The following is a 15,609-nucleotide window of genomic DNA, read 5'->3' as shown; positions in this document are numbered from 1 at the left end:
TTATTGATGACAAACCCGGCTGGGAAATATCTGATTTTATTTGGGTTGTGACTTCCAATGTCTTTGCAAGTTTTCTCAGATATTTCCACTCCTTCATACCTGCCTCAACAACTATAACCAGAATGTATTATAAACCAAATGAGGTGAACACAAGAGATCAACATGGTGACGCAGCTCAGCTCCCATTACTACAGTAAATCAAACAGTCTGTGGGTAAAACAACCTCCTCCTGCAAATGAGTGCAGTCGTGTGCACAAACCACATTTTCTGTACATCTCTTTTTCCGTCTCTCTTCAGGAAGCTCTTGTTTGTTCAGCCGCCTCTCTCATGCAAATGAGACGTACAAACTGTTATTGTGTCATTGCCGAGCATCACTGCTTTCCAAGCCGGTGGAAACAAGTGTGTAATTCTAAATGTCATCTGTCTATATCTCCTCATGTCTGGAGTTGAACTCCCTCAGAACATCTTTGATTGCAGATCACAGGCTAATGAGAGAAGGGTTTTTAGTGTTTGCTGAAATGGCTCCAGGTTCAAACCCATCACGGTCAGTCTCAAGAGAAGGTATGAACTCTATCAAGAAACAACAGCATCAGAGCTGTATATCTAAACAAAAAAGAATCAGTGCTCATTTCTTTTCTTTTCCTAGGGGTTGAGAGGTGCGCTCTGTACGGGAGACCAAAACCCAGATTGGAAAAGATCTTCCCAGGGTCGAAGGATCCCAAATCACCCTCCTTCAGGAATTGTCTCAATTCTTTCTTCAAGGTAAGAAAACCTCTTAAATGAACACTCACTTATCTCATCTAAAGAAAAAAATAAAATAACATCAGCAGGGGAGAAAGTCTATTATTACCTACATTTTACTATTTTAAGTTTAGATAGTATTTGAATTAATAGGGAACAGCACTATTTTTAAAGTCAGAGAGTTCTTTATAAGTTTTGGATTCCGCATCGATTTGTGATTAAACCGTTAATACATGTTATACAGTATGAAAAAGTTGCACATGTGAAAAACAGTGAACAGTTTTTCCTGCAGCTGTGATGAGATCATCGAGCTGCTTTGAATTTCTGGTTGACACCTCCTGGAAAATAAACAAATGAGTTCTGGTGGAGCCTTGTTTTGTATGTTAGGAGATAAACACAGGCTGTCATCACTGAATGTCTGTGCGGCTCTGATTAGGACCGAGCGAGGATGGAGCCCAGAGAAAAACTCAGGAGTTCTCACGCTGAAGTGACCCAAGGAAAACTAAGGGAGCTGGCATCGAAGTGGTTCCTAGAGACTCAAGTGCCCCACATCGTCCAAAACGGTTTATTCCCCACCTGGTTCCTGGGCTTCATCACCAGAAAGTAAGTATCGATTGTGGAAAGCGTGTTAAATATTAAACTGCTCCAGACTACTCACTTTCTTTGGAAATAAGCCACCTTTCTTTCTCTTTTTGAATCTGTACCTTTAAAGCATTTACGTCATGCATGTTTACAAAAAAGTATTGAGTATTAAGTTCTTTTAATTTTTATCTACAGCGCTGCTGAAGACCTACTCAGAGAAAAGGAGCCGGGCTGTTTCCTGCTCCGTCTCAGTGACAAGGCCATCGGGTACATACTCTCTTATAAGTAAGTAATGGCTTAGGAAAACAATTGTGTTGTGTGGGTTGTTGTGTGTTTCTGTGTTATTTCAGTAATTTCCGCAAAAACTCCAATTAAAATTGTCATCATTTTACAATCAATAGAATCCAAGAAATAAGCATAACGTTTCAGATTTTTGACACAAAATTGAATCAACTGAACAATGATGTTTTGTGCAGAGACTTGAGACTCAAACAAACTGTTTTTTTCTATTTGCAGAGGCAAAGATCGGTGTCGACACTTTGTGATAAACCAAAATGAAGAAGGGCAGTTTGTAGTCTGCGGGGACAATAGGGGACATGACACGATACCTATGCTAATAAACTTCTACATGTCGAGCCCCATCCAACCGTTTGGAGAATTTCTGACATCTTCCTGTTCTGAGGTGAGTTTAAGTCACTTTGCTTGGGTAAAATTGATCCAGACTGAATAGCTCTGAATTTTCTTGTTTTTTCATTCGTGCAGGTACGGAACGAAGAGCTGTATGATACCATCCAGATCTCTCAAAAAGAAAAACCTGTGGCTTCCGTCAGAGCGGGTCAGAATGTGCCGAAACAACGGATTGACTTGCAAACTGAGCGGCCACGCACCCAGCCAAGGCAGATCAACAGACCACTGGAGGTGAGTTCAGTTGAAGTAAATGTAGAAGAATCAGTAACTCTGAGCAGATTTAAAAAAGATGGCTTGTTGTGTCAACCAGGAAGTACCGCCTTTGCCTCAGAGGAACAGGAACTTCGACAACGGCCCCCCGATCAACCAGGACGGTGTTTTGTACGCTCATCTCAGGAAGCAGTCACCCAGGAATAAACCAAGATCCAAGCACATCTTTCAGGGCCATTTACCTGGAGACAATCCAGCAAGGCCCGAAAGACACACCAGCCAGAATCAGACTGTCAGTCGGTGTAGTCCTCCATCAGGACAAGGATCGTCTCTATACCCCCAACTCAGCCTACCAGAGAGCAGCAATGGAAGGTCTCGTCCGGACTACAGCTCTGACGGGGAGCACTTCTACAGGCTGACAACACCCCCACACACCCCACCAAGACTTTCCCCCAAGCCCGTCAGACAAGTCACGGGCAGTCTCCCAAAGTTAGACCCATGTGGTCTAGAACCTTCCCTTTATTACCTGGCTGGTAAATCTGGCAGCCCACACAGTGCAGCGTCAGTTACCAGCTCAGCGACATCCGAGCAGAGCAGTGAGTCACCGTACGCGGAGGTCGCTGGTGTGGCCCTCTTCAGTCACCTCCCTGAAGACAACACATACGAGCTCATTCCTGTGCACGAGGACTCAGTGGATCCGGAAACCAGCAATAACACTTACGAGCCTCTGGAGGACCTCAGACCCAAGATAGTAAAGGTTAGCAATGTATTCAAATTTCATTCAAATACTTAATTCTTCACATATATTTGTCATTCATCATATTTAATAATGAAAATCTTCCGCAGAATGAGAAACGCAAATGGCATTTCCCTGAGGCCCTGAGGAAATGGTGAAGAGGCTCAGTCCCCAGCCGCTGAGGGACGTGTTGACTCCTGCCACTCTGACACTACTGTGCTACTAATATACAACCTGTGACAACTTATTTTATATGTTCAACGTAGACTTATGTGTTCCTAGATATTCAATCTTCTTTTTGTTGTAATTGTATTTATTTAAAAATGATGATGCTTTTGCATTTTCCAGATGAGCTAAATAAAATGCACACTGTTTACCGAACTTTTCCAAAACAACTTATTTAACACAAATCAATAGATGGATCGACAGTGAAATTGTGTTTCCTCAGGACTTATTTTATTTCAACAGTTTATGATGTGTAGTGAAATGTAGTTTATTCAATGTGCTCTATGATTTTCTGGTTTCTCCGAGTTTGGGGGTAGAAGGAGACATGATGCAGTTAAAAAGACATCAGTATAAATATATTTTCTAAAAGGAAACAAAAATACAAACCAGCTCCACCAAATGTCACACTTATAAATTGCAGTTCGTTAAACATGCCTGATTTTATTCAACAAGATGGATGAATTAATTCCCTGGGAAACTGGTGAAAAGACACTGAGAAATAACAGCCTATCTTGCAATTTCAAAGAAAGTTATGCATCTACATAAAAAGTATACTAGTATTATATGATAATGTCACGATGATAAAGGGGAAATGGGGTAATTCTACAAAACCCTCATGTGTAGGCTATTGTATTTAACACTTCACTAACAGGAAACAGGATTTGCATACAGATTTCAAATGTCATATGACAGCAATAGAGAGGAAGATGATCAAATGTCATTTATTGTATTCAATCATTTACTTCGCTTTTCATTAGCAATTACAGTTTTTGTGATCTCAGTAGAATTACTGTGAAGATAAAACTTCAATGACAATAATTAGATATTTCTGAAACTTTCACAGTTGACATAAACATGTAGTTAATTGCGTTAACTCACTCTAATATAGTTTTAACATATATAAGGCTAGTTTATCAAAGTAAGTTAATAAATGACTGGTAACACATTTTACAGACTAGTCTTTAAAATACTCATCCTCAGTAATAACTTGTTTTCAACTGTTTACAAATGTGTTAAGAAACTTGTGAAGCCATGTTAAAGTTGATTCTTGGTCTCGGGATTAGTAACACATTCAACTCAAAGGCCACTTACTGGTTTTCTCTCTGCACTTTCAATCACATAGCATGGCCCTTATCAGCGGGGGAGTTTCTTCAGTCCTCGTGGAGAATGAAGAAGTACTTATGGATGAACTATCGTGGCTTTCAGCAGAGGTCTGAATGGTTTATTTGTCATAAAACACAGCTTAAAAAGTATAAAAGATAATTCTGAATCTGCCCTTTAATCTGAACCAAAATCCTTCTTTCTTACTTCTTATCCGTTAGTATTTCCAAAATACTTTTCGCAATCCTACCTCCACTGTCGTTGTCACCATCTGAAGCCGCTCAAATGTAAACAAACAAGGTCCTGTGAAGAGAGACCAGCGTGAGGTTCACTCAGTTTCTTCAGAAAGTGTTGCTTACCGTTGGGACCTGCTTTACTGCCCAAGTATCACAGCGAGCCAGAAGCTTCTCCGCTGGAATCATAATTAACAGATGTTCTCGGTTATTTAATGAGGCCACACAATCAGGTCTGCGATGCCCCGAATCCTTGATACTGGCCTCATAAAGGGAACTGGAGATAATGGAGTGAATAAACTGGCTGCCCTGCGGAAGGCATACTGTTTAACTGACTTCAACATCCGCCTCCACACTCAGTATCAAGTCCTCTCCGTTTTAGCTGGGACGGTCTTTAAGATTGTGGCTCTGTTGTGTAAACTTATATTTTGATGTTTGCTCCGAAGCTGCTTGTTGTTTTTTTTTAGTCTGCTGCCACATACAATGTCCATCTAGGTAGGGGGTAAAGACAGCGGTGCTATTTTCCTGAATCTGCTCCCTGATCCAGATCTGCACCAAAAATTAATGGGTTTTTCTCTGACAAATAGGGCATTATTCTACTAAGTGTTGTGGTAATCCCCTCCAGTCCTCCAGTGTATAATCTGGTTCACAATCCAACAAACACACAGGCAGGAGTGAAAACACAACCCCCTTGTCTGAGGTAACAATAGATTATCACAATCTGAGTGAACACAGTAGAAATGTTTTAATTATTGATGTATATGTCTTGCTGCAGTACATATGATATATATTATATTATTACAAAGAGTTTTGGGCAACTGGAAACAAACCTGGACTGTTCCCTCCCAACACACACCACTGACATGTTGTTTGTCATATGTTTTCTATTTTTTGGCTGTAGCTTGCCTCCCAGTTTCTACTTCGGGAATGTGTCTGACTCAGCACCAACTAACCAGGTCACATTTATTTTGCAGCCACTGAAAGACGACTACAGTCTGACTCTAAGCAGATGGCTGGTCTGACCATCTGAGTGATTCATAATGAAATATTCTGCATGTACCCAGTGTCTGACTCCTTCATGCATCCTGTACCACAATCATCCGCCGTACAACAACAACACTGTGCACTGTACCTTGTGTAATATACCTGATGCAAATCTGCAACCAACAGCCGGGAAACCAGATCCCATTAATCAGTGACCCACATGACAGAGGCCGTTTCCTGCAGCTTGCACTGAGATGAGGTGTGTGTGTGTGTGTGTGTGTGTGTGTCTGTGTGTGTGTGTGTGTGTGTGTGTGGTTGTAATGTAATCATGCCTGTGAATGCTGAGGCAGCTGGCTCTTGATCACATCCTGCTTAACAAGTTATTACGGCTCTTATGATGGGGAGGTGCACTCATTCATTTCCTGATCTTTACTGTGCACGCTCCTTGATCATCATGGGCGGGTGGGTCGAGGCAAACTGCTCATAAGGACGTGATGATGGTGCAAATGTGGGATCCTGTTTTCCCAACTGTTCATTCATTTCTTTTTTTCAGTGACGACAACAAATCCCACAGATGCATTGACACAAATGCATTCACCACACAAACAACCAGTACACACAGGAAAAAAAGCATTTATCAAAAGTACCTGAAGTCACATTAAAATACTGTAACATGTGTAGTAACCAAAAAATGGCTGTAACTACCATCTCATGATAATGGCTGAGGCAGATGAAAGATACCACAATGAGTTCAGAAGACAGAGCCCTTCATTTAACCCGGAGAACAGGAATATATGATTGTCAACGTGCTCGAGAAACACAACCTAGCATGACTTAAAGCAACACACCGCATGTACAAATATTGCATAGCTCATATAGAGAATATCTGTATGCCCTTAATGCCATTGCTGTGCTTTCATTCACTTCAAGCTTTAACCGTACATCTACTGTGTCATTGTAGGAAGACATGTGCAATGTAGGTAAATAACATTTTAAGTATGACCACAATCCGGAGATGACTGGCTCATTTAGACACTTTAGATTTCCCATTTTTCAACTTAAAATGTTAGAAGAATTACGTTTTTTCCCAACGAGAGACCGAACCAGGTCAAGCCCTTGATAAGTAATAAAATAAAAATACATTTTCATTTGCAGTCGAGAAATACAGCGTCCTGGGAATCCAGCTTTACCCAATATCTTGATTTCTATCTCGGCAGACTTCTATGAAGCCAGAGAGAACTGATGTGTGATTCTCTTTTTGACGATGGGAATGGAGGACTGGCACTGTGCTGTGGCCAGGACACAGTTCAGGGAGAGTCCTGAGGTTCATCACACCATCGACCTTGGAAAGCTTCATCTCAGCCCTCTCAGATTCGTATATGGAAGGTACTGGAGGAACAAAAGAGACAATATGAGGGACATTGAAACAGTGAGCTCATTGCACGTGTAAATATATGGATTTAGTGGATATCTAAGTATAAACACCAGAATCAGGAGATGTGTTCAGTGGAGACAAACTGTGGTGAGGTTATTTAAATATAAATAATTAGTAGTAATTAGTAGTAATTAAGTAGCTAGGGACACAGAGCCCACATTGCTGCAACAAGAGAGGTAATGCATGCTCAGCCCACTGCCTCTACTTTTCATATAAAATGAGGAGTAAACAATATATTGCCACACGTTTTTATACATGCAATCTTAAAATGTTACTTTATGGTACATTTATTACCTTAAAAAGTCAGGTGCCCTAGATATCATATTCTCAAAGTCAGCAAAGGAGAGTTTGCTGTCTCCGTCCAGATCGGCCTCCTCGATGGCTTTCTCACACACCAGCTCCACCTCCTCGGGAGTCAGCTCCTCCTTTGTCAGCCTATTCAGAGTCTTTTCCAGGTCCTCTTTGCACAGGTAATTGTCCACATTGAAATCTGTGGGTAACAGCGGTTACAGCAAACAATGGCTGACTTTCATTTTACACCGTTCTGGGAACTTTGAAAGAAAATGAAAGAGTATCCTTTAGAAATGCAGCAATACCATATATTTTGAAGGCATATATGGCCTTGAGTTCTCTGGGAGCCATTTCACTGAGGACTGAGAACATGTCCACGAATTCATTGAAGCTGAGATTGCCCATCCCGTCTTCTGAGAAAGACTCGACGATCCTGTTTCGAAACGGATTTTCCTGCAAATGAATTAACAACATGAACAATAAAATATACACCAGCGCAAATATGAATGCGAAGGGAAGACTTGCTGCAACACGGAGCACATCACAACATATAGAGCTCAGAGTCTGGATGAGAAAAGAGTCTTTGTCTAAGGAACCATAGGTTTCATGACCATGTGGTTTTATATGCAGTTGTTCTACATATGAGCTGCAGCGGTTTTCTGCTGATCACAGGGTTCGTCTGAAAATAGCTGACTCCTCCTCTTTGCTGATGTGGCCTAGCCGATATTTTCTCCTCTATTGCTCAACCGTTGCGAAGAGTGGTTTATATCTCAGGTAATAAGCTGATTTGGCACAATCTGCAATACATGTGTGCTGTCTATGAGGCCTTCAAAACAGACCTGTGTGTGATGTAATGAAAACTTGTCCTGATCACAGATAGCATGTTCAAGGTCACTGCAAGCTCATTTTGATAAACAGCCATCTAAAGCAATGCCATTCTAATAGGATATGCTGAGACACGTCAGTGGAGCATGAATCAGGCCAATCGACTCAACACAGCTCATACCAACTGAGTCCTAGTGAGACAGGTATGTATTTATGTGACTGTGGCTGCACAGGACTTTGGGTGAGCATGTGTGGCCGAAGCTTCATCGATCCTGCCTTGTCTGTTCCCCATCTTCTTCCTGCCACCCTCACACCCCTGTTATCATACAACCGTTTGCCAGGAAAAGGTGCTAATTATACCCAGAGCGAGGACACATTTTGACTGTCAGAGAAAAACCCTGGGTGACAAAATGCTGAATGTTCTTTTCAAATGGCAGGTGCTAGAAAAATAGGGAGGGAATCCATCTGTCAGGAAAAGAGGCAGAGCATTTCATGGCACATTAGCTTTCATACGCTGTGTCATACAATCAGATGTGTGATGATGATGATGATGGTTAAAAATCAATTCTGGCTGCTAGAAGAGAGTGTGTATTGATTAGGTGTCAGCCCACGTGAGTAGTGGGTTTGTGTCCTTTTGGCAAATGTGTTGTTTAGGCCCAATGAAGAGCAGTGTTGAATTTGCAAAGCGCCTTTCAGGCAGTGAGGGTCAACAAAGTAAAAAAAAAAACTTTGTTTTGTTGCTGCAATGCTTTGAAATCCGGCTGAATTACGCAGCTTTTATTTAAAAAAGTGGTGAAATTGTGTCAGAAGATTGACACTCGCTAAATAGACCTCTGAGCCACAGGCAATGCCTCGAAAAAATAAAACCAGTTAAGTAAATCATTAAAACGTATATATATAAGCAGCACAGATTACAAGTGATAAAAGATACTCAGTTCAGTTTTATGAAAAACATTGACTGCAGAAAACAACAAAGTGGTTAATCGAGATGGATAACAGCTTTACTGTTAAACCAGGTAGGATGAACACAAAGTTTTCTAACTTCACTCTTCACCATTGACTGTTTATAAAAAGCTCTTCACACAAGGTCCAGCAGATAAACAATAAAACAGTGACAGTATACTGTAGAACTGTTTGAGGAGGAGTCTCTAATCAACAAGGAATAATTCTGAAGTAGATCCGGAGCATTAACACAGGACAAGTAAACAGCCCATTCCAAACAAGCAGGTTTAGAACGGGCACTGCACGAGTCATCCAAGTTACACTGCAGGACTCAAACCGTACTGAGGTTTATAAAGGATTATTTTACCTTTAACTCTGGCATGTTGACTATCAAGGCTAAAGGCACATTACACTCAGGCTCCTTGGTGTAGTCCATCGGTACAAGATGTGGAGCCAACTCATGGTATCTGCCATGTAACCTAGAATAAAAGATAGACCAACATATACAGGTAAACACCTGAGAAACAGAGAGATGTTTAGCAGGATTGATTTAGTAGCAAGTAGTTATCTATTGGTTAATACACAGCACAGGTAGAGAGTAGCAATTAGGGAGCAGATAAAATAAACAAAAAACTTACTGGGACATTTTTTGAGTAAACATATTTCCTCTACAATAAAACATGGAGCTGTGCTGGACTGAATTAATCTTTAAATGCAGTTATTGACCTTTTTAACCTTTCTCCCTTGAGTCCATCTCTTTTCTCCTGGCTTTAACATTCTTCAGTTTTGTGGAATCTATTATTGTCAATGAGGAGGTTGCAGGTGAAAGATAAAAACATGCAGCTTATCACTGTTCATGAGTCATGTCATGGTATACCTTTGTTGCCTGAGCGGAGCCACTCATCAGCTGAAACACTGGTCTTAGAAGACTAACTTACAGTTAAATAAGATAAACCTGACAAAACGATGGAGGTCAATTAGTGCACTGCAAGAAATGAGTGGGTAAACCTGCACCATGACCTTAGAAAGGGTTCGAGACGTACAGCTTCTCTGACCTCCTTGGCTCTAAAATCTCCTAAATTTTTTTTTCAATGGCAAATCATGAGGAAACTATTAACATTATCATTAATTTACAAATAGTAAACACACATAGGAAGATACACTAAAATTATCCAGTATTAAGGCTGGATGTGTCATAAAGCCGAAAGGCTGAAATCAGTGACCTCATGGTTACCAGTGATAACCTGATGTTACACAACTGAAATGTAACAGCTGCAGCCGAAAACACAGAAACAAGCAGTGTTTTATGAAGGTCATAAAGTGTGGGACTCTAGTACACCCTCTGCTGATTGTCAATTTGGTTTCCAGAATGTGAACAAATACTGAGACACAAGTGAGGAAAAAGGCTCTTCATCTTTCCTTATACAAGCAGGTTTTGTTATGTGTTTAATCCTTTATTAATTCTTGATATTTCAGGTTATTTTCATTGTTTGTTTGTTAGTTTTTTTCAAAAAATACTAAACAGATTTCCAATCTTGGTGAAAGGATGTTTTTTCACTTTCTTTTCTTTCTTCAACGTTGTGAGATTGGACATTTTTTCAACATTTTCTCTGTTTCTCCCAGAGACCTTGATGAAGACAATCAGACATAATAAAGGAACTGACAACTATGACTTTGTCTTAAATGGTGAACCTTGATGGAACTTAGGGGGCCAAATCAGACCCTAACTACCTGCATGCCTGGAATCACATAACCCTTATCCTTAACTAATGTTGCCTTACAACATTCTTGAGTATCTGTATTTAATTTCTTTAAGTTGCTGCTTATCTTCCAGCATCTAGAACCTCCTGACAAAAGCCACTGAAACATGAGCATCACTGGTCAATTCAATTAAAGAGAAAAGCAGGCATCTTTTTTTAATTTATGCACATGGTCCTGGGACTGATTGACAGTTAGAGAGGAATGATGCTAAACCCAGTGAGCCATGATACCCAGCGCAATTACTAAGAGCACGTTCATATTTATTTCATTTTTTAAGGTGTTGAGGATGCACATGTTGACGGAGGTGGAAACGTGAGACTCCATCGGGCGGTGCTGAAAACAACACCACAGTCAAAAGGTCAAAGTGACTTTCAGAGGTTTGGGTAACGTTCTGATAATGCTGCGGGACGACATGGGGAGATGATGGAAAGATACGAGAAGATCATGAACGTGTTGGAGAAGAGAATCATTTCCTTGTGATTGTAAGAAATGTAGCAGCCACTAAATAATCATCGCCAGTGTCTTAATTTGACCGTTAGGCTTCATTTTAATTTGCACATACACATTGAAAACAATCTAATGTTGAATTAACTAAATTTCATTGTGTCAAGTGGTTGCACAAAATGAACATTTGCTCAATCAAGATATAACTTTGAAGTTTAGTGTACATGCTTTTTAATTTGATTGTTATTTTTTATATTTATTCAAGATTAATTCCAAACTATATTTAAGATTCAATAAAACATTTAAATCAGTTGAATAAGCCTGATTGAGACATTTGACATTTACATCGAGTCAGTGCAGCTTTGCTTTGTATATTGTTAAAATTTCCGGGAGGTAAATCTAGAAACAAACTGGGAATCGTCTTGCTATGAGGCAACAGTGCTAACCACACTTTGCCAACCAAACATTTAAAAAATATTACACATCAATACTCTGCATTTAGGTGAAAAAGCAATAATCAAGATGTAAACTACATAAAACTTACCGCAAAATTTCTTTGCGGGTGAAAAATGTACAGTCCTGCAATGAGAAAAAAACACGTGTGAGTTTGTTAAAGAGCTGAACTGTACAACCTAATGCAGATATACATGGATTACACACTGTACTCTCAGTGACACGTGTGTGTGAATCATATATAATAACATTACTCTTCCTCTGACAGTCATGTTAGCCGCCCTTACTGTAAAAGCGCTCATTGAGGTGTCCAGTTTCTCTTAAATGAGGAATGTGTGCGGGTGTTGTCACCTGCCACTTACGGTAGGAGCGATGAGGCAGGGAGGAACATGATCTGCTGTTGTCTGACATGCATGTACTGGCACACGCATTATCCAACAGCCCGACTGGGAGCACCTCAGTTTACATTTTCTCTTGTGCCAGTTGTGTCTGAGCTGTGTCTCCTGAGTGTGAGGCCAGCGGAGCTCCAGAGACAATATAGGAATATATGAAGAAATAAAAGGAAGGAACCCTATTCAGTGTGGCAGCTCGAGTCTAAAGCAAGCCTCCTGAGGAGGTGTAAGTTAATTATAATGTGGGTGAATATTTATGGCAATATCTGACAATGATATCATAGACAACTGGTGTCCCTCATACAATATGATGCTGTCAATGGAGCCTATACACATAGAAAAGATAGAAAGTGTGATTACAATATCAAGATGTGAATTTCTTAGAGGAAAAATCTACAAAACCTTGGTCAGTTGATTATGTATCGGGCGGTATATCTATAACATTTGATTCTGCAAAAAGAAGATGTCTCATTGGTCAGTATTGAACCGAGGCTAAAAACAAAAAGCAACAGTATTCTAAGAAGGACATTTAACAACCAGGAGTAACCAGAGAGGCTCCTGAGAACCAAACTGTCTCCTGAGAGTAGAGTTTCACAGCATATCACTCTGACTTGGCATCAATTATTGAGTCCACACCTGTGCACATGATAAACCTGTGCACAGGAAGATGCGTTTCTTCACAGGAAAAAACCTGGATTATTGTTCCATGGAAAACAGAGAAAGGTCAGATGTTCTCAGATCATAACTCAACAGACAGCAGATCCTCCACTTTGCAGGGAAATTGAGACCTTCAGCTGTAAGACTTGATTTCATCTATTTGAACAGTGGAGTCATGAATGATAACACTTCAACTGGTAATCGGTTATTGCCTGTAATAGATAGATAGATAGATAGATGGATACTTTATTAATCCTGTGGGAAATTCAGAACCACATAAGTGAATATCACATAAGTGAATATCATTCACTTATGTGAAAACAGAGCCACATTGTTCCATTAGATTGATGTTAAGCGATATTGACGAACAATGTTGAGTAAATTCTTTCCCTTCTTTCTTTCTTACAAACTTGTATTCCTGGTGGGCTGGACATGCACAGTATATGTATGATGCACGTAAAGACCCAGACATGCACGCTCACCTGGTAGGCATCAAGCTGCTCGTCAGTAAATATAGTTTGTTTATTACCCATCTCGATCAAGTGATCTGCTGCTTGAACATCCGAAGCCTTTTCTCAATGAAAGGCATTTAGTCTCCTCACAGGACAAGTCCAGGACGCTGGATAAGTCTCACTGAAATGTCTCTGGTGTCCTTACAGCTGATGACCTCCTTCACTGCTAACTGTAGAGCATGTGGTATAAATGAAGAAAAGGTCAAAAAGAAAAAGCATGGTACCGGATGTGTCCAGTTGTGTCAGTGGAGCGAGTGGAGCCCGACAGCGGAGTCCAGAGAGCGCTAACTGATCTGCTTCTCTTTAAGCCGCTCGGCTGCTCTGCACCGGAGTCAAGCCTGACCAATGACAACGCAGGTAAATAAATAAATAACCAAACATATAAATAAATAAAAACACAACCTGGTGTTAAAAGGAGAAGCTGTCCATATATTCAATAATCAGTACAAAGAAGATATATGATAATATATTATCTATTATTATTATTCATAATAATGTGCATGATAATAAATAATATTTATAATAAATAATTGTAGTATAGTAGTAGTAACCAAAACATATTTTACATTCATATATTTTGTATTTTTATAACACATAATACATTATTATTATTACTATTATACTTAGCATTATTAAATTTTTATATCCAATAATTCCATCAAAAGTCTATTATCAACTATGTTTATGTGTTTTGTTTTAGTACAGTAGTATGGTAATTGAAGGTATTACACACATAAAGGCTCATATTTGCATCTGACACTAGCACGAGACCCTTAAAGTCTGGATGTTGGTGGGGCTGCCTTGGTTGACCAGGGTCGAACAGGATGTTCTGGTAACGATTCAGAGTTTTACTTTCTCTAGATCAGCCATTCCCAAACTTAAGAATTCCACGGCCATATTTGAAAACTGAAAAATGTGTGAAGCCCACCCAAACCTTTTAATCACAACTATATGATCCACACACAGGACTAGAAACATACATATTATACATGTTATAGCTAAAATATTGTATATGAACGCAGGCATGTGCAATAACATCCACATTTAAGCATAACGATTTGCAAAGCAACCAATGTAAAAAAGAAAAAAAGTGCAAATAGGGTATTGTTAAAAATATAATCTTACTGCTTGTATAACAGATTACGTCAAGGATATCCGGCAGAAGGTGTTTAAGCTGGGCCTTCGACCGGTACTCACGTACCATACGCTTAGTCTGACCTTTTTGTCGGTCTGTTTCTGTATCTTTCTTACCTGCCTGCCTACCTGATAGTACCTTGCAGTCCCTTTGTACTAAGGATCTTTGGTTGTATCTGAACTTACCAGCCTGTCAGCACTCTCAGTTTTTATGGCCAATTTAGGTTTTGAACATTTGCTTCGTAAATAAAATTCCATACATTCAATTATCTCCCTACTTTTGTGTTCTTGCACACTAAGTCCAGCCTCGTTCCACTGAATTTATCAGAATATGGATTCAATTTTCTAAAGGCTTGTCCACGTAAATTCCGATGCTGCCATATGTGGAATCTACATGTGAATCATTTAAGAACAGAAAGTCATAGGTAAAACATTTCAATTTATTTCTTCTCTGTACTAGATCTGTGCAGGCTGTTAACAAAAGATAATCTTATTTTGTGTGCTAGAACTTGTTTCCCTTTGTTGAGTTATCATAAGGGGCATTGTGTATCATTCCTGCTACTGATCAAAGGTCCATTGTTTAGTGATATTTAAACAATCATTTAGTGGATATACTGGGATCTATTAGTGTTCTTATGTAGACACAAGAGGCACTTGAAGTTCAGATGAACTAGTCCATTACTATTTGAACTTCATCATCTGGGGTTCCAAATTTGTAAAATTATACATTATATGTATATTGTTGTTATAATTTTTCAGTCAGTTGAAATAAATCCTGAAGAGAACAATGTTGGGTTGTTTTTTGTCTGTATAGGCCTACTATAAAAAGCACTTTGCATTTAAAATGTTTGTACTTGTACTTTTACTTTTGATACTTGAGTACATTACAACACCAGATCCTACTTGTGATACTTAAGTACATTTAATATGAGCTACTTTAAGACTTTTACTCAAGTCATTCTCAGACGGGTGACTTTTACCGGAGTCACTTTCAGGTAAGATATCTGTACTTTTACTCAAGTATGGCTTTCCAGTACTTTATACACCACTGCAACCACAGTTTGCTGTTGTTGTTCATGCTGATCCTCACAGGGATCCTCTCTCAGTCAGTGCTCCAAGTTTACAAGCTCTGAACCTCCCTGTGACACAGAGGAACCTGTTGCTCTGCAGCAACATCTCTCCTTCACAGACTCTTGCTTTTCTGCAGACGTGTCTCCATCTTGCAGCGGCCTGGTGAAAACAGAGCGTCCCCCTCCCCGTGTGC

At 39.8% G+C, this 15,609-nt stretch overlaps 2 protein-coding genes across 2 annotated transcripts; one reads left to right on the top strand and one right to left on the bottom strand.

Annotated features, from left to right (window-relative positions):
- The first annotated feature begins 363 nt into the window (after window positions 1-363).
- On the top strand, window positions 364-3,331 carry LOC133955416 (SH2 domain-containing protein 7-like). The gene is made up of 8 exons (XM_062390252.1): window positions 364-561; window positions 647-762; window positions 1,178-1,344; window positions 1,519-1,608; window positions 1,840-2,005; window positions 2,086-2,241; window positions 2,321-2,977; window positions 3,067-3,331. The coding sequence occupies exons 1-8, from the start codon at window positions 414-416 to the stop codon at window positions 3,112-3,114; spliced, it is 1,548 nt and encodes a 515-aa protein (XP_062246236.1). The 5' UTR covers window positions 364-413; the 3' UTR covers window positions 3,115-3,331.
- A 2,688-nt stretch (window positions 3,332-6,019) lies between these two features.
- cib2 (calcium and integrin binding family member 2) lies at window positions 6,020-11,862 on the bottom strand. The gene is made up of 5 exons (XM_062390476.1): window positions 11,742-11,862; window positions 9,360-9,471; window positions 7,531-7,678; window positions 7,229-7,424; window positions 6,020-6,888 (listed from the first exon to the last, which is right to left on the bottom strand). The coding sequence occupies exons 2-5, from the start codon at window positions 9,426-9,428 to the stop codon at window positions 6,867-6,869; spliced, it is 435 nt and encodes a 144-aa protein (XP_062246460.1). The 5' UTR covers window positions 9,429-9,471; window positions 11,742-11,862; the 3' UTR covers window positions 6,020-6,866.
- Between the last annotated feature and the right edge of the window lie 3,747 nt (window positions 11,863-15,609).

This window comes from Platichthys flesus, chromosome 6 (genome assembly GCF_949316205.1).
Source record: "Platichthys flesus chromosome 6, fPlaFle2.1, whole genome shotgun sequence".
Taxonomy (NCBI): domain Eukaryota; kingdom Metazoa; phylum Chordata; class Actinopteri; order Pleuronectiformes; family Pleuronectidae; genus Platichthys; species Platichthys flesus.
This window is presented reverse-complemented; position numbering and strand designations above follow the sequence as displayed.